General features: G+C 32.0%; 2 protein-coding genes across 2 annotated transcripts; one reads left to right on the top strand and one right to left on the bottom strand.

Moving 5' to 3' along the window:
- Positions 1 to 293: 293 nt before the first annotated feature.
- Positions 294 to 15,716, bottom strand: LOC128176836 (uncharacterized). Its single transcript, XM_052843383.1, has 15 exons — positions 15,647 to 15,716; positions 14,192 to 14,302; positions 13,892 to 14,053; positions 13,503 to 13,583; positions 13,123 to 13,268; positions 12,839 to 12,947; positions 12,219 to 12,326; positions 11,841 to 11,981; positions 11,136 to 11,196; positions 5,344 to 5,434; positions 4,443 to 4,620; positions 3,597 to 4,273; positions 3,093 to 3,260; positions 2,768 to 2,975; positions 294 to 2,447 (listed from the first exon to the last, which is right to left on the bottom strand). Exons 2-15 carry the CDS (start codon positions 14,258 to 14,260, stop codon positions 2,103 to 2,105), a joined length of 2,544 nt encoding a protein of 847 aa, XP_052699343.1. The 5' UTR covers positions 14,261 to 14,302; positions 15,647 to 15,716; the 3' UTR covers positions 294 to 2,102.
- On the top strand, positions 5,587 to 8,165 carry LOC128176694 (uncharacterized). The gene is made up of 2 exons (XM_052843193.1): positions 5,587 to 5,670; positions 7,627 to 8,165. Exons 1-2 carry the CDS (start codon positions 5,639 to 5,641, stop codon positions 8,144 to 8,146), a joined length of 552 nt encoding a protein of 183 aa, XP_052699153.1. The 5' UTR covers positions 5,587 to 5,638; the 3' UTR covers positions 8,147 to 8,165.
- Positions 15,717 to 15,757: the final 41 nt, after the last annotated feature.

The raw sequence follows: 15,757 nt of genomic DNA on the forward strand, positions 1-15,757 counted from the left end.
AGCTAACCTTATAAATTTAGGGTTTTTATGGTATGGGTTCGATACTACCAAATTTTTAGGCAATATTTTTTTCTTATTTTTTGTTAAATATATTAAAAACTGAATATAGTTAGAAATTGTGCTTTGGCAAACTCGTATTGTAATATATTTGAATAGATTTAATTGGGAAAAAATAAATTCAAAATTGTATTTCACGACTAAACCGCAATGGGCATTTGCGCCATCTTATTCCCTCATCTTCTTTGTAAAAAATAACGAGTTTTTGCCCTAAACAAATAAGATGCAAGTTTGTTTTCATTTTTATTAACGACATAGAAGAAATGATTAAGAAATAACAGACGAGTGCTTGCAAAAAATTAGTTTGTTGAACAAATGTGTGGTACAAATAATGTACATAATTTGTAAAAATACTCTTTTATAACGGTAGACTAGTGTTAAACTGTTTTACAATTAAAATTTTGCAGACTTCGTGACTGATAATAATACAGTTATATGTAAATGCATAACAATAATATAACAAATAAGTACATTTTTTAAGAATAGATTGCAAGAAATCCAGCACAACCATATGTTATCACATGTAAGTTACTATTACAATAAATTCTTATATAAAATAGAGTTATTTTTAAGCCATTTCATGAAAGAAATGTTTTTCTTACAGATGAAAGTTGGAAGTAAGAATGAACATATATGAAATTTATACTTAAGTTTTCATCTAAAAACATAAACAAGAAATTTAAACAATTCAACTTTTAGACCAAAATTTGAGAGTAAAGAATGGACAGACTCAAAAAACATTTCAAATGTTGATATTTAACTTAGCTTACTAAAGTTATGGCTTGTACTTTTTAAGTTTGAATTAATACATGTATCATCATATCTCAGGGGTCAGTGTACCTGGCTTGTGAACAGTAAATCCCATTCTCAAATCCACCTGAAGATTTTGTTCATATTTTCTAAAATAAATTTTGAAAATCATGTCTTTAATTTATAAATAAAAAAGCTTATTTTTGCCTATTTAATGTATATACAAACATGTACTGTGTATGCCTATGCTCCATGGTATCGTTCATAATCAAGTCAATTTCTGCAGATTTGAGAAAGAAATTCAAGTGCTATCAATTAAGCCACTTTGCAACAAATTCAAAATCAAAAGAGAAAATCCTTAAAATTCTGAAACAAATTAAAAGTAACTTATTTTAGTCATGGACAAATTAACATCAGAAAAAACATATTGTATGAAGACAGGAATCAAGTGCATTCTCCGATTAACAGAGGAAAATGTATATTCCATTGTCACTACTATCACAGTCACCAAATTGATTGAAAAGCTTGCATCCATTTCTCTATAATTTTAATTCATTGATCTTCTTTAATTAAATATATACTCAGTGATCATGCATTCTCAAGTCATGCATTGTACTGAACAATTCACACAATATGAACATGGATTTTTTTTTCTTTCAAAAAACGTGCAATAACAACATACATGATAATAGAATTATAACCTTATAAAAAAAAGAAAGAAAACATTGCATGTAACTTTACATGATGATCTTGAATGAAGAATAAAATACATTTATTCAAATACATGAGGATTTAATCAAATATACATGATATGGAAGGTCATTTTCAATTTTTCAATTCTGAAAAGATAATTAACCCAGATTTCATTTTTGTCAACATACAATATGTATATAATTTAAGGGGAAGCAAAAAAATATTTCTTTTCAATATTTTGAAATTACCTAGCTACATATAATTCAATCAATGTATTGATTTAACAGGTTTTTTCAGATCTATAAGGGTAACATTACATGTATAGGTATTTTCATAGGTGAACAAAAACTAGCTGCAATACTTAACATGTAACATATACAATCATGGTTACAACACAAAGATTGCAATAACCTGTCATGGGAAAGACTGAGACAGTTGATTGTTAAGTTAAATATCACATGATTCTGAATTGAATGTGTAAAAATAACTGCATAACCCTTTTAAAAGTATAATCACAGGCAAAGCAAATACAAGTGATTCAATCAAAAAATTTATAATTGCAAAAATTTCAACTCACGGCGAGTGAAACATGATTTAAGAGCTCACAGCAAACTGTGTGTGAGCACTCCCTTAGGCATGGACTTGCGAGATTTACTGGACTTGATTGAGCTTATGGACTTGCTACTCTTGCTACTGTCTGGCCGTTTCTTCCTTGGTGAAAACCATGGACTGTTCGTCCTTGTGGTCTTGTCCTTTTCTGACCGAAAAGTAGCATCGCCAGGAGAATTATTGGACTTATCTTCCTCTTCATCTCGATAGTTTGCAGAGGGTTTTGTTATACCCCGGGTTATAAAAAGACTTAGTATGCTATTGAAATGATCGGGTGCTTCCATCATTACCATATGACCGGTTTCCTCAACTATCTCCAGTTGGCAATTCACAATAATCTATCAAAATAAATCGACATTACATATTATTTATACAAAACAAAAACAGGACCATTTACAAGACTTAATTACATAAGCTCATGAAAAACCAACATTTCTGGGTTGAGTTAAAACATATTTGTTCATATATTTACAGTCTCATGAAATGTTCAGAAATGCAAAAATTTGTCATGAAACCAATAAATTTTCAACTTTCTTATATTTCTCAGTATTCCTGACCAATATACTGAGTTAATTAAAACATAAAAAAAATTATGAAAAATTTGCATTTATAAATTGATTTCAATTGAGTCTTTAAGGTTTTGAGGCTTATTGCTGACCTTGTTCATAGCTTCCTCCTCTGCCAGAGAAACAAATTTATCATGCCTGCCCCAGATAAGCAAGGTGGGCATGCTTATACAACTGTGATACAAATCATCTCCATCTAGCCACCATTGTCCATTCATGATATAATCCAGCACATATGAGGGGATGTCAAAGGCTTTCTCTTTATCCACTGACAGTTTAGGGTTGTTGTAGAAAGCACCTCTAGAGAGACAAGGAGACATTAAAGCTATAACCTCTTTAAAGGATAATATGGTATATATTAAAATTGAATTTAATTGCAATTAATCTTTAGGTATAAACATGTACAATGGTTCTCACCTTGTGAATAGACAAGTTATGCATGGCTTCATACATGCTAACATGCACAGGGGCAAGGAGAAAACGCCAGGCTGTGGGGCCAGAGGAACAGGCCCTCCACCACTGACCAAAATCAGTTTGGTCACACGTTTTGCTCTCTGTCTGGCTAATACTGTGGCAAAAGCACATCTAAACAAAAATATATGTATTTTTAAGTCTTAAAAAGAAATGAGCTTTATCCTTAAAGCAGAAATATTATCTTTGATACAGGACTAGATTTATTTGATATATATAGCCATGTAAAACTCTACATATTAATACATGTACAATGAATTTCCTTATAAGTCTTAAATCAATCATAAAAAAAACTTAATTAATACATGTAATGTGCATCTAAAAAAGACAAGGATCAAATTATATTATGCAGTCTTTACATTAATTTAATCATGCATGGTTGAATAGCAAGTAAATTCATGGTTGACAGGTTTATATACATGTACCACAAATATCATTACCTATGCTTACCCATATGAATGGCCTATGATAATATTGCTTCTTTTACAATACATATCAAACATCGCCTCCATGTCACGTAAAATCTCCTTAAAGTGGTAGCTCTTTTTATTATCAGGTGCATAACTTAAACCATGCCCGATCATATCAGGACAAACTATTTCATATCCTAACCCGGCAAAGTAGTCCATCTGTGGCTTCCATATGTCAGAAGAACCTCCTACTCCATGGATAAAAAATAACACAACTCCAGGATCCGGCTTAGCAGGATTATTTTTAATTGTTCCTGTTTCAACATTTTTAACAGATTCAGAAATGGCACTTTTTAAAGATCGAGAAGTGGCAAGAGATAATTTGTCTTTTTCTTCAATTTCCGACATAAAACCATCTTCATTGCCCCTTGGATTCATGGAAACCTCTACATTTGAGGATGATGTAATAGTCTCCCCTCCAACAGAACTTCTTGAGTGTGAAGGTCTAGAAGGATCTGTGTCATAGGTTAAATTTGCAGTGAATGATGATGGACGACTTGAAATGTTTTTTTCTTCCGGACTCTTTGCCATATGAGGGTGGTTTGTTTCAATGTGCTCATTTGTGGGGCCAGCTTTATCAGATTTCCTTGGAATCTTCTTACTAGCATCAGATCTGAGTCTTCCATTATGTGAAATATTATGATTTCTTAGAAACAACTGGAAAAAAAATTAAAAGTCATTTAGTACATACTGATACATGTATATTTGTAAATAGTACAGTTAATGTTAATTTTTATTTTTTTTCATTAATATTGCATTTTAATGTATGAATTTGTTCTATTATCATATTAGCATTTATGCAATGTATATATATATCTAAGCATACCTGAAGTTCCTCCTCTAGAGCACTGTCCCTTGGTCTAGCATTTAAATGTTGAATTCTTAAATGTCTTTTAGGTCTGATTTCAATGATACCATTATTGCTATCACTTCCTGGGCCTATTTTCCTTGACCTTCCATTTCGACAGCAACTGCTCATTGCTATGCATTCTGCTTTTCTCCAACTGTAAAAAGATTGACATTTGCTGCTTAAAATTGTGTGACATGTGGTGAATTTTTATGTGTTAAAGTGATCACTCTGCTTTCATTTTACTGTGATTTTTATTAAACAAGTCAATTTTGGCATATTATATTTACAATATAAAATCATTAAAAACCAAGTTATTCCATACAACAAAAACTGATACAAAAATCCCAAATTCATAAATATTGTGATTTTTTTCTGTTTCTGTCCGCGGGGGGGGGGGGGGGGGGGGGGGGGGGGGGGGTCCAGGAACACTCTGAACTGTTTTCATTTGTGATGAACAAAGATAATGCAAATTTTGTACAGATATATATGGAATAAATTTTGTGTGTGAGTCAGACCAGCTCATCCCTAGCACCAGATAGCTCAATTTGAAGAATACCTGACTAGAGATGGATAAACAGATAAAGGGAGCATGGGTTTAAAACCCTGGCTGGTCTGTCATTATTTCTCCTATTACTTTACATTTGGAGCCATGACAAATCCCTAGAACTGACTCCCATACCGTCACATGTGTATTTTGACTAGACGCTGAGCATAAGAATTATTAACAGGTTCCAAAGATAAAAAAAAATCATCATGATTTAGTCTAAAATTTAGGAATAAATTCATCGTCACTTCTTCAAATATGAGGACCAGTTCGAACTGACAGTCAGCTGTTACCACAAGAAAAATTATTTTTTAAACAAAATGACACAATTACCTCGATTTAAGGAGGAGATGGATGAAAAGTGTCTGCAACCAAGGAAAACAAAAAAACCGGAACTTACTTTCCTTTAAAACACAAAGCCGTACTTGGGATATTCGTAATTATATCATCATCAGTTAGGATGAATATTTTCATTCCTTTGGGATTTCAAACAATTTCTCATTGTTGGTTAGGTGTTATGGTTTTTTTTTCAGCAAAATCCATCAGTATTCTATAAGAATTATATAATGAAAGTCATGTCGAATAATTTAAAGTACGATTCAAAACTGACCGGACCTCTTCAGAGAAAATGCTGGCGATACCCCTTTTTCAAAGTGCAAGGTAAATATTCTCATTGTTTTATGAAAATTTTTACTTTTATAACTTATTTTCATTGATGAATTAGTATGACAGGTAATATAGTATCCCAGGAATAATCATTTACCTGCAACTTGGCTGTTAGGCTAGTTATTGACTGCCTTACTGTAGTTTGAATTTCCTATTCAGTTGCGCTCAAGATTGTAGCAGTTACCTGACAGCTAGGTGTTATATATATATATATATATATATATATATATATATATATATATATATATATATATATATATATATATATATATATATATATATATATATATATATTGAATGTACTAACATCAATTTCCCAGCTGTGATGTCACATATCATTGAATCATTTAATTAATGCGCAAAGTGTTGACTAATGAGATTTTGGTTTTCGTAGCGGTTTTTCTTCTTCTGTTTAGGACAATTGCATCTAGTTAATAGGCAAAGAAAGGAATGATGTTTTTGAATTTCATAGCGAGAAAATGTACATACCAGGGTATGTGTACCGTATTTCTTAATTTATTGAAGCCTTTGGGATGCACATACAGGTAACTCGAACTCTGATCGCTTGAAATTTTTGATAGCTGGAAGTGAGTGTCCTGTCCCAATTTCTTTCCCTACATAACTAAGCAAATTTACTCTTGATTTCTTGAACTCTTGATCTCTTGATCCCTTGATCCCTCGAAGTCAAATTGCAGTCCTGTTATTCATGTTTATTTTTACTCTCACTACATCAAAGTGGTTGTATATATGCAAGCATTACCTTATTATCACCTATACTTGGTCATTTTTATGGCTCCGGCGTTAGTCGCTTGACCAGTGTAAGGGGATGTTTATTTAGGCGACACTTGTCCTGCAATGTGATAATTGATTGCTTGATTTACTGATCATACCGTTGCCTAATCTATAATCAATATCAACCGTCTTATGATAATTAGGAGATGTAGTGAAAATGAAAAAAAAAAAATTATGAGATAAAACGATAATTTTGAGCCAAAATCAAAGCTTAATGAATTTATGAATTTTTATCCTCAGAAATTATGCATACACGTATCGGCATCATTGTCATTATAATGATTATTGCTTAAAGTCACCAGTTCTAACAGATTGTGGTAAACCCATACAGTTATCAAGTTTATGACAAGACGTCTCGCAGTCTAATATTTAGTACTCATGGTACTTAAAAATTTGATCATAATAAGATGAATAAAATAAAAAAACTATCATCACTTAAAAATTATCCAATATTTGTTTCTATTTAGTTCTTAAAACATCATCTGTATGTTCAACATGGGGGGGGGGGGGGCGCTTGTTAAAGCACATGCGTAAGGTTAACACTAAAGTAGATGGCTGAATATCAACACCCAGTAAGACTAAATTTAAAACCAGTTGGTCAACTCAGAAAATTTCGAACTCTTAAAAACTCAAACTCTTGATACCTCAAAGTTTTTCCTGGGTCCCTTGGACTTTGAGCCATCGAGAGTCACCTGTATAATGAAGCCATGCATCCTGAGCAATATTAGTGCATATTTTACTTAGGGTGCACGTCAAAACGAATAACTGTTAGTCACATCAAAAGAGCCCATCTTTCTGTACTTCAGTACTGTGATTGTTATAGACTTAATAAAGCTGCTAAAGTAATGGAAATTGTTGCTCAGGTAAGCAATGTGGCCCCTAGGCCTTTTCATAATGGGAAGAGATTTAGCCAAACTGTTATTTTCATTACAAAAATCAGCACAAATAAAAGGAGATTTGAACAAGTTTTTAACATTATAATTTTCCTAGGATATATATTCTTGTTCTCAAATTTTTGGGGGCATGGGCTGGGATGGATGAGTGGTGGTTTACTTTTCATTTGCAAATGCAAAAATTTGTATTTCAATAATAATGTACTTAAAATTTTTTATTATTCTACCAATGCTCATGTATAAAAAATGTATTTTTTAATTGCAGAATTGTTCTTTCAACATGCAGAAAAGCTGTGTTTGGCATCCAGAATCGAACTATAATGAAACAGGGAACTATCAATACAACCCATTGTCGAAACTTACAGTCATTATCCACATCCAGCATGTTTGGAAACCCTCAGAGTGATGCATACTCGTGTCCGAGGCGCAGCAGTTTACTGAATGTACCATCCAGTGCTAACCTAAAGCAGGTGCGATACCTCAAACAACCCGTGAATCCTAACAAGAAAATAAGATACCCGTACTACAGGTACAGATTCAGTGCCTGGAAGAGAATTCACAAGTTTGGATTAGAAGCCAGATTGTCCAGCGTGTCACAGAAAAAAATCTTGTGGAGAAGGTTAATCAAAGGCAGGCCATATTTAACTGTGTGCGATAGAATTCTGGATCATAGTAATCGAACTGTACCTAACAGAGAGAAGCCCCAATTACGGAAACTGGGCAAGAAAACTAACTTTCCTATCTATTCTTACAAACCGCCTTTGTTTAAATTTAGAGGTGACTGAATAAAAATTATCAATCTTACCGCTCCGCCATTTCTTTTTAGCTTAGACTAAAACATGCCATAAAATCAGAACTGGGATGGTTATGATATAAACATATACTTCTCATGAACCACTGCTTCATATATGCCAATTTTTATGAAGACTTGTCAAAACAGGTTTCATTCTATAATTATTTAAAATCATTACTTCCAGTCTAACAATTTGTTCCTTTGATGTATGAAAGAGTTTAAATCAATATTTATATTAATATCAATATTAATAGTTTGGATCAATATAATATTAAAAATTAGAACCCCTCAAGAGGTGATGGGGGTTCGAAGTTTAATATAGGAGGACATACCTGGAAGTGCTGATTTTAAAAAAACAAAAAACAAACTCTTCTTCTAGCAGACCTATAACAAGACAGAAGTGTTTTTGATATGCAAGAATATTGATAATCAGTCATTTAAATTGTACACCCAGGACCAATTGCATGTGTGCATTAGTACTATGTTCATCATAGGATGATTTAATACCGGCATTATAGTTCAATATGTATGAATGAATCAAAGGTCTTTTTTTTTACATAAGGAAACATAGCTACATGTACTATAATTACTATAGGACCTGCTCTGAATACTTTTTTCTGGTTTACTTATCTTTGGGTCCGGAAAATCTGAAGCATGACTGACATTACAAATGTCTGTCCACAGATGATATAACTCTGCAATTTTGGTTTCATAGGGAATACGAGTTTCTGAGACTTGTTTCAAATTTTTTATCTGCTCCTGAAACCTACTGTATTCATTTACCAAAAGATATCTAATAATCTAAACAGCATCTAAACAGTACTTTGAATCCATTCAACTATAGTCTATATAGGCCACAAATTTATACTTATTACAAGACATGAACATTTGTTGCAGACTCCTGAATATACTGTTTCAGCTCCACATAATTTGTCTAGCTGAGCTAAAATGACTCCCAATTCCCTCTTCAAAGATGAAAAAAAAATTGTACCCCCCCCCCCCCCCAAAAAAAAAAAAAAGATTATACTGAATACACACAAAGCTGAACTTGACTTATAATTAGGCACCAGCACTTGCACTTCTGAAGCTCATATGGTACGTCATGAAGTATATTCCTTACATTGTCTTGGATTTTACACTTTTTTCCTTCTTTAATCTGCATTTCCTCTTTGTAAAATACATCAGCCTCATTCTGTGATGTTACTTTACTCCTGGCTTAAAATAAGTGCATAGATAATTGCAATGCAAGATGCATGTGCACACAGGTGAGACCTGTACAGCAAAATTATTTGGACTGTTTAGTGAGCAGCTTGAGAAAGAGAAATATGGGAATAATGCCTTTCCCAAGTTGTGTTCAGGTTAACACTCTATCGATCAGTCTATGTGTGATTCAGGGAACACTATGAGAATAACCTCAGTAATTACAACAAACATTTAATATATGTAATTTTGATATTCTATTTATTTACAATCATGATAACTCATGTAACAAATAACACAATTATTTATAAAGCAATATCATAACACAATATTACATGTTACAATGATATAAAAGAATGGTTTAAGTCCCCTCATTCAAATATAATGGTGCATGTATTTTTAATGTGTCACAGACACAAAGCATTTCTCTACAAGTTCTTTAACATATATGGACTTTGCCTTTGATATCTCTGTCTTAAATACCGATTGAAAAAAAAAACTGCCTTTAATTTAAAAGTCATCAGGCATAATTATACTGAATGTTGTAAAGAGATGTTGTGATTAGTGGCTTAAAATTGATACATGTGTCAAGATCATGTCTTATAATTTTGCTTATACAATGGTATATATACCATATACAAGGTTATTTTCGCCCCTCTACACTTGCGAACAGTTTCACCTTGTCTTGAATTCACCTAGACAGTTTCTTTAGAAAGATTTGATTTGAAACAATGAACTTCGCCCATGAGTATTCAATCTAAATTTGCAAGATGACAATAAAGGCAAAAGGAGCGAAAATAAAACGGGGGCGAATCTTTCCCTGTATACAGTATGCAAATTCCTTTGTGAAGAAAAAAATCTAAAAAGAATTTACAACAAAATATTGAGCACAGCTGATCAAGAAAACTTTTATATATGCACATAAAAAGCAGAGAAACAGGGTTGTAATGCCATGAATAAAATAAAAATATATCTATTTTATGTGAGCAAAGGTCTTGTTGCGTTTTGTTGTGGATTAAAGGTATTGGTATTTATTAATAAATACATCACCAGAAAATGTCTACTTAATTTTATCAACTACGATCTTTTTGTATTATCATATCTTAGAGAACAAGTACCCTGTTGACACTTACATACATGTACATAAGCTTGAACTAGATTGGCATATATTGCCTCAATTCTTGAGGCAATATTTAGAATATCAATTTTTACATATTGATACATAGTACGTTATACTTGTACTTGCAATTGCATGCATGGGTAATTGATGATGACTGTGTGACCTGTTAACAACTGTTTTGAATATAGCAGAAATGATTATCATATAAGATGACTGCATAAAAATCACATTGTTCACTAGTACAAATTTTCAATATCACAATTCACAACAAATAGTATATGTATTTATAAAAGAACCTGTTATATCATATCCCGTTTGAATTCATACTACTCCTTAAAACAGCCTTCCTCACTTTGTTCATCAAATGCGGGACTTCTATACCTTACTTTTATTTACTTTGACACAAATTGAGCTCTTAAAAATAGCCAATTCATAGTCAATTTCTTTGAAACTTTTGTGTTGACATTCAAAGCATTTAACAAATGTCTTACAAAAGCACACGTACTATACGCCACTATATGGGAAGATACATTTACATTTCAATATTCCAATATTTCAGAGTTCTCTGATAATAATCTCTTCTGTACAAGAAATGGATGCTGCACTGATTTCTCTTCTATGCAGGCCATTTGTAAACTTTATGTAGTATCTGAATTGTTACTTTCTGTTTCTGTATTCTGCTTTGCACTTTCACCTGTTCCATCGTACTTCTTTAGATGAATCTAAAAAGAAATCACACAAAAGAAAATATACTGAAGGCATTCTACTTCTTTTCATAGTAAATGATTCTTTTAAATCAATTTAAAGACATTGATTAAATAACTGGGTTTTTTTTAAGAGAGAGAATTTAATTGTGTTTAATTTATTCTATTTGTAAGACATGAAAAAATATCTAAAATTGAAACATATCTTCTATTCATAAAATATTCTTAAATGGTACATATACAGTAATTCTCTTCTTGAATTGAAATGAAATTAAATACATGTACTAGCAGATAAGCAATCTGGTATCAAGTTCTATATGAACTATTTTAACAATTTGCCATGTAAAGTACCACTGGTAGATATCAACATTTTTCATACAAATTCAATATCTGTACATTGCTACATGTAAATGTGTAATAACTGTATACAGGGTAATTTTCACCCCATGTAATTTTCTCCTTTCTACACTTGGAAAGAGTTTTGCCCCTTTTTGAATTTGCCCAGACACAGTTGTGTTTAAAGGGAGATAATTTGAGACATCCGAATTCGCCAAGGCTTATGTTTGCCCGCTGACAACGAGGGCAAAAATGGCTAAAATAAAATGGGGGCGAATATTTCCTTGTATACAGTAAATAAGAAAGTACCAATAAAATTTGTTTACCTGAATGAATATATTAACTTCCGCACTCCTACTCAGATATGGAAAGTTTCCACCTGACTTAAGATGAGCACGCTTGGCATCTGGGTAACATTTATACATTTCTTCTCTTACAGCATAAGACAATGCACAATCATCAAATACCTACAAACAAACCACATACATGTATGTGAAAAGTATGATTATCGTATAAAGAACAAAAATCCTGGTGGCGCATGATCAGTGTTCTAAAAAGCTATTACATGAATAAATCTCACTTTAAAAAACTTTTAATTAACATTGTATTGTTAACTTAGTTAACATCAATCTAAAGATACATGTACACAAACATACATTAATATGGAATACATGTATTTATAATATAAACTTTAAATTACTTACATCCATAATGGTCACATCTACTCCTTGGAGCTTTTGAGGTTCAACATAACAGTTCATACAATTTAGGGTTAACCTTGAGGCTAGTTCAGACTGACTCAAGCCATCAAGCTACAATAAAAAACCAAATTAGATTACACATTGAAATTTTCTTTAAGAAAAAAAAAACAGCATGTTAAAAAGTTCATCATGATATGAACTTGGTCAGTCACATGATCAAGTCCTGTGAAGCCCAAAAGGCTTCTTAAATTATTATGGTCTGATCGTGTACAAACCAAGTTCATATCACAAAGAACTTTTTAAAATTGCTGTTCATTATTTATATTTACATTCAAAAAAGGCAAATCCTTTGAAATTCATAACATGTGTTTTATGTTTGCAATAATGCAACCAAAAAAGGTTAATTAAGCTAAAGCGCATGTGGTGGTCATTGTGATATCTCTAAAAAGTTCACACAGAATTGAACGTTTTTGTTATTCTATAGGTTCATATATGGAACCATATTTGCAGATGTATTATGATTAATTCGTAATTGAATCTTGAGTTAACTTAAACAAAATGTAATATAAAGATATATCTTTTAAACTAAATGATGCTACTGAGGCCAATGAAAATATAATTACTCTTTCAACTAGAAAATCGATGGAGTCACAGATATCACTGTCGTTGAAGCCTCTATCAAAATTTCCCATCACCATTTTCTTGAGAACCAAAGCTGGCATCATCCAAAACCTAGTGAAAAAAAATTGAAAAGATTATGAACACTTTGAGTTTACATCTCTGTTAACAAACATTCATTTATTTCAGTACCAATTTTTTTTCTCAATTTTTGTATCATGCATTTAGAAAATGCTCTCTCTCTCTCTCTTTCTCTCTCTCTCTCTCTCTCTCTCTCTCTCTCTCTTACGTTGGAGCTGAATTTGTTTGATTGAAAATGGTTGTGTCATAGAAGGCATTGCACAAAATAAGGGAGACAACTCTTGGAGACCGATGTGTATACTCTGCAAACTTCTGGGCAAGAAATCCCCCTAATGAAGTTCCAAATATATGAATCTGAAAAAAAAAAGATATTTTATTTTCATTATTATCTAAATTTCACTAAACTTTTACAAAGAAAAGAAAATCTGAAATATGTAACACAATCATTGCTGAAGTACATGTGTACTTAGACTTGGCACTACAAAATATTAGGGAGTTATGACACCTCCAAATTCATTGTGATCAATTTGTTAAAAGGTAGGGAAAAACAAGTAGGTAGGATGCTTTTTCTACAAATGTTTAAGTTACCTTGTCTAGTTGCAAATGGTCTAAAAGTTTTCTGAACCCTTCACAAAACTCCCTCATTGTCCAGTACACTGGGTACTCAACCTACAAAAACATAACAAAGTATACATACTATCATTAACATATTAAGTACATGTATAACAAAAGTTGCTGAATCAACATACTGTAAATTCCTAATAAAACACAATAAATGTTCCGCGTTCGCGATTTAATATTCTCGCGATTTGATACAAAACAGCGGGATCGCGGAATTAAGTACTCATGTAATATAAGGAATTTACAGTATTAAGTACATGTATAAAAAAAGTTGCATGATTCAGCAATCATTTATATAATCAAGAACCAATAAAATTAAATAACTATAGTTAACTTTAAACAAATGTAACCCTTACAGATATAACCCTAAATCCAACAGCTGAAAGTGCCAGAACTTGTTTATAGAAGACATCAGCTGTTCCACTGGCTGGGGGGAAGCAAACCAAAGGACACTTGACTTGTTTGGGCCCAGCGTCATATAACTTCCATTCCTTACTTTCATCATCATCAACAATATACTGAAAGAATTTAATCTTTGATAAAACTACTGCAGAATAGGAACAACATTGAACCTTGTTTGATTCGATCGATCAATTTCTGGAATGCATTTTTTTAATTTGTGCAAAGAGATATAATGGCTTCTTGTGTATACTTACAGTTTTCAGAGGCACTGAGCTACGAAAACTTTGGTACTCTTGCGAGTTGGCAATTGTGGATTCTGTCATTTTGAACTTTGGATGGGACAAGTTTTATTCAACATATTTTTCCTGGAATGTTACAATACATCATGTTATACACATGTTTGCTTCTTGAAAGTATATATAATCATGAGAAATGCAACATGATGTTATACGAATCAAATGCAACAGATGAAGACCAATTTCCGATATGTTATTATACTCTATCTGTAACAAGATAACCTCAATTCACATTTTGCTTATTAACTCAATATTTATAAACACCTCTGAGTTCAAACTAAGTTTATTCAAAAGTTCATGTTTGGAAGAATTCAAAGATTTTTCTTTTGAAGCTCCTGCTCTAGTTTTTCAGGTTTCAATACATGGCTAAAAAATATGACCTCTTCAGAAATTCTGAAATGCAACAGACATTGAAAATACCCGAATGGTAAAAGTTGAGAAAAAAAATGAGCAAGGTATTCCAGAGACATCCGAATAAGAAAATTTGTCAACATATCCCATTATACATTGAAAATATCCATAAGAAATATGTTTTCAATCATGTTAATTCTTTTCTCAAGTGAAAAATGATAATGTGTCAAAAAAGATATCTTGGATATCATTAATTTTAAGTACTTCTTTCACAGGTACTGTAGATTCCTAATTAAACACGAGAAATTCATTTTCGCTTAAAATCGCGAGCAGCAACCCTCCCAGATTTTTAAATCTCGCTTTTAATTTTTTGACAGTTTTGAACTAAAGGAAATGTTAAAAAAAAAAATTGGTGATCACGATTTCATATTCTCGCGATTTGACACAAAACAGCAGAATCGCGAAATTAAGTACTCGCGTAAAATAAGGAATTTACAGTATGTATTTTTATTAAAGATAGTCCAAAAGTGACAATACAATAACTTAAGATGGATTTTAATTGGAGATCAAACAAAATATCTGTAAATCTACAATCATTATAGTATCAATAAAGTCACATTATTTGTGTCTATTGATCTGTATTTTGCAATGAAATCTATATTTCTATTCGTGTATTTTATCCCATATTGGTCTATTCTATCCCATTTTGGCAATTTCACATTAACCTATAAGAACCACAAAGGCTTGTGTAGAAAAAAACATCGTTAAAAAGTGTGTTTCTCGAAGGAAAGATATGTTATTTTTCCTCCGAGGTACATTGTACCCACTTTTTTAACGATGCTTTTTTTTCCCTACAAAAGCCCCTGTGATAAGAACGACATCTTGTAAACAATAATAAAAATGCGACTACTTCCTTGTCTTTTGTTATGTTATTTGAAATGTAAGCATTTCTTTTATCTATGCATATGCAAAGAAACAAATACATGCAATAACACAAGTAGCATACAATATATATATACCGATATACATCGTAATTGTTAATTCCTCGTTCTTAGAACTTACCAAACGTCACCCACACAGGACTGTCACATGATCTTGGCTCTCGAACCCGATCTATTATCACAAAACGAAGCGTCTTTGGGACTGAGACATTAGTAACCATAGATACTGCTG

Source organism: Crassostrea angulata, chromosome 3, assembly GCF_025612915.1.
Source record: "Crassostrea angulata isolate pt1a10 chromosome 3, ASM2561291v2, whole genome shotgun sequence".
Lineage (NCBI taxonomy): Eukaryota > Metazoa > Mollusca > Bivalvia > Ostreida > Ostreidae > Magallana > Magallana angulata.